Source organism: Amphimedon queenslandica, unplaced genomic scaffold, assembly GCF_000090795.2.
Source record: "Amphimedon queenslandica unplaced genomic scaffold, v1.1 AMPQUscaffold_2770_Cont25229, whole genome shotgun sequence".
Lineage (NCBI taxonomy): Eukaryota > Metazoa > Porifera > Demospongiae > Haplosclerida > Niphatidae > Amphimedon > Amphimedon queenslandica.
The window spans coordinates 1-1,333 of NW_003556896.1; the positions used below are offsets into that span (position 1 = coordinate 1).

The following is a 1,333-nucleotide window of genomic DNA, read 5'->3' on the forward strand; positions in this document are numbered from 1 at the left end:
TTTTATAGGAATTAAGTCAATTATATAACTTAGTCTTAGTTACAGAGATAATAGAATTCATTGATGTTGTAACTAATTAATGATTATGGTTACTCCCCCGCCATCACTTTAGCTGTTCCTATTACCCCTACATTCTTGCACTTTAATTTTCCAGCCCTAGCCGCTTCTTCCCTTCTTATTTCTTTTTCTCTGGTGCCCCCTTGTGTGAGGAAGGAAGACCAGCAATGGCCGAGGGGATAGGAGGAGATGACAAGGCTCAAGCAACGCCAATGATATCTCTTACTGGAGGAACACCAAAAATGAATCTGCAACAAGTAGGCCTGGGGTGACAATTATTGATTGTTATTTTTTTTAATAAAAATATTTTATGAATTTAGAGTCTAAGACATTGCTTTTTCATTTATACTTTTTTCTTATTTTTATTCAGGCAGTACGTGATGGTCGTGAAGAGGTGTTGAGACAATGGCTGGGTCAGCTAACAGTAAAGAAGAAGAAGAAGATGCTTATCAATGCATACGACTCTTTTGGCTTCACTGCTATGCATTATGCTGCTAGATTCAATCGCTTTAAAATGATGCAACTCCTTATTGCTAATGATGCCAGTAAGCAAAGTGCTAGGGGGAATGGAAGTATTATGCACTTAGCTAAATTACTGTGAATTGCAAGTTAATCTGACCAATCAAATGCCCTTGCTCACATGGGCAATGGCAGTTTGATTGATTAGTTTCATAAGCTATAATAATGACAATTTAGTGTGTGTATGTACATGTCTTTAGAAAGGGAGGTTTGTTGATTTTAATGAAAATAAAAACCAATTTGTTTATTATGCTTCAATTGTATCTTAGCTTAGGCATTGTCATGCTGTCAAAGTTAGTTTCTATTGCAAAAATTGAGTATGTTTTACAGATTGCATGTACATGTATGTATATAGCCTTTTCATTTAGACTGATATTGTGGTATTCTTTGTTGAGTGTCATCATGACATAATGTAACCTTTCATCCCTTGATAGTGTCATAAGTACACTAGCACTATTCATTTCTATTGTTCTCTCTCTCACACTTTTCTCTACTCACTTCCTATAGATCCAGAGGTGCGTACAGAAGAAGGCCTCACTCCATTACATTATGCTGCACGCTACACTCCACTCCACTCTAAGACTGGAGGAGAGAATGAAGAGGACTCTGCAGCTCCAGTCACTCTTCGTTCAACAAGCAAACAAATCCTTCAAGTCCTAATTGCTGTCTGCCACGTTGATATCAATGTCAAAGATCAAGATGACCTTACCCCTCTCCATCTTGCCTGCATGCGGGGGAACCGAGTTGCTGTAGAGAT

The 1,333-nt window shown here is 38.0% G+C and overlaps 1 protein-coding gene across 1 annotated transcript; it reads left to right on the forward strand.

Annotated features, from left to right (window-relative positions):
- Positions 1-154: 154 nt before the first annotated feature.
- LOC105316254 (ankyrin-3-like) lies at positions 155-1,325 on the forward strand (the record flags this gene model as incomplete). Its single annotated transcript, XM_011411078.1, has 3 exons — positions 155-314; positions 428-602; positions 1,084-1,325. Coding segments are annotated over 3 exons (577 nt in total), but the record flags the coding sequence as incomplete, so codon positions are not given.
- Between the last annotated feature and the right edge of the window lie 8 nt (positions 1,326-1,333).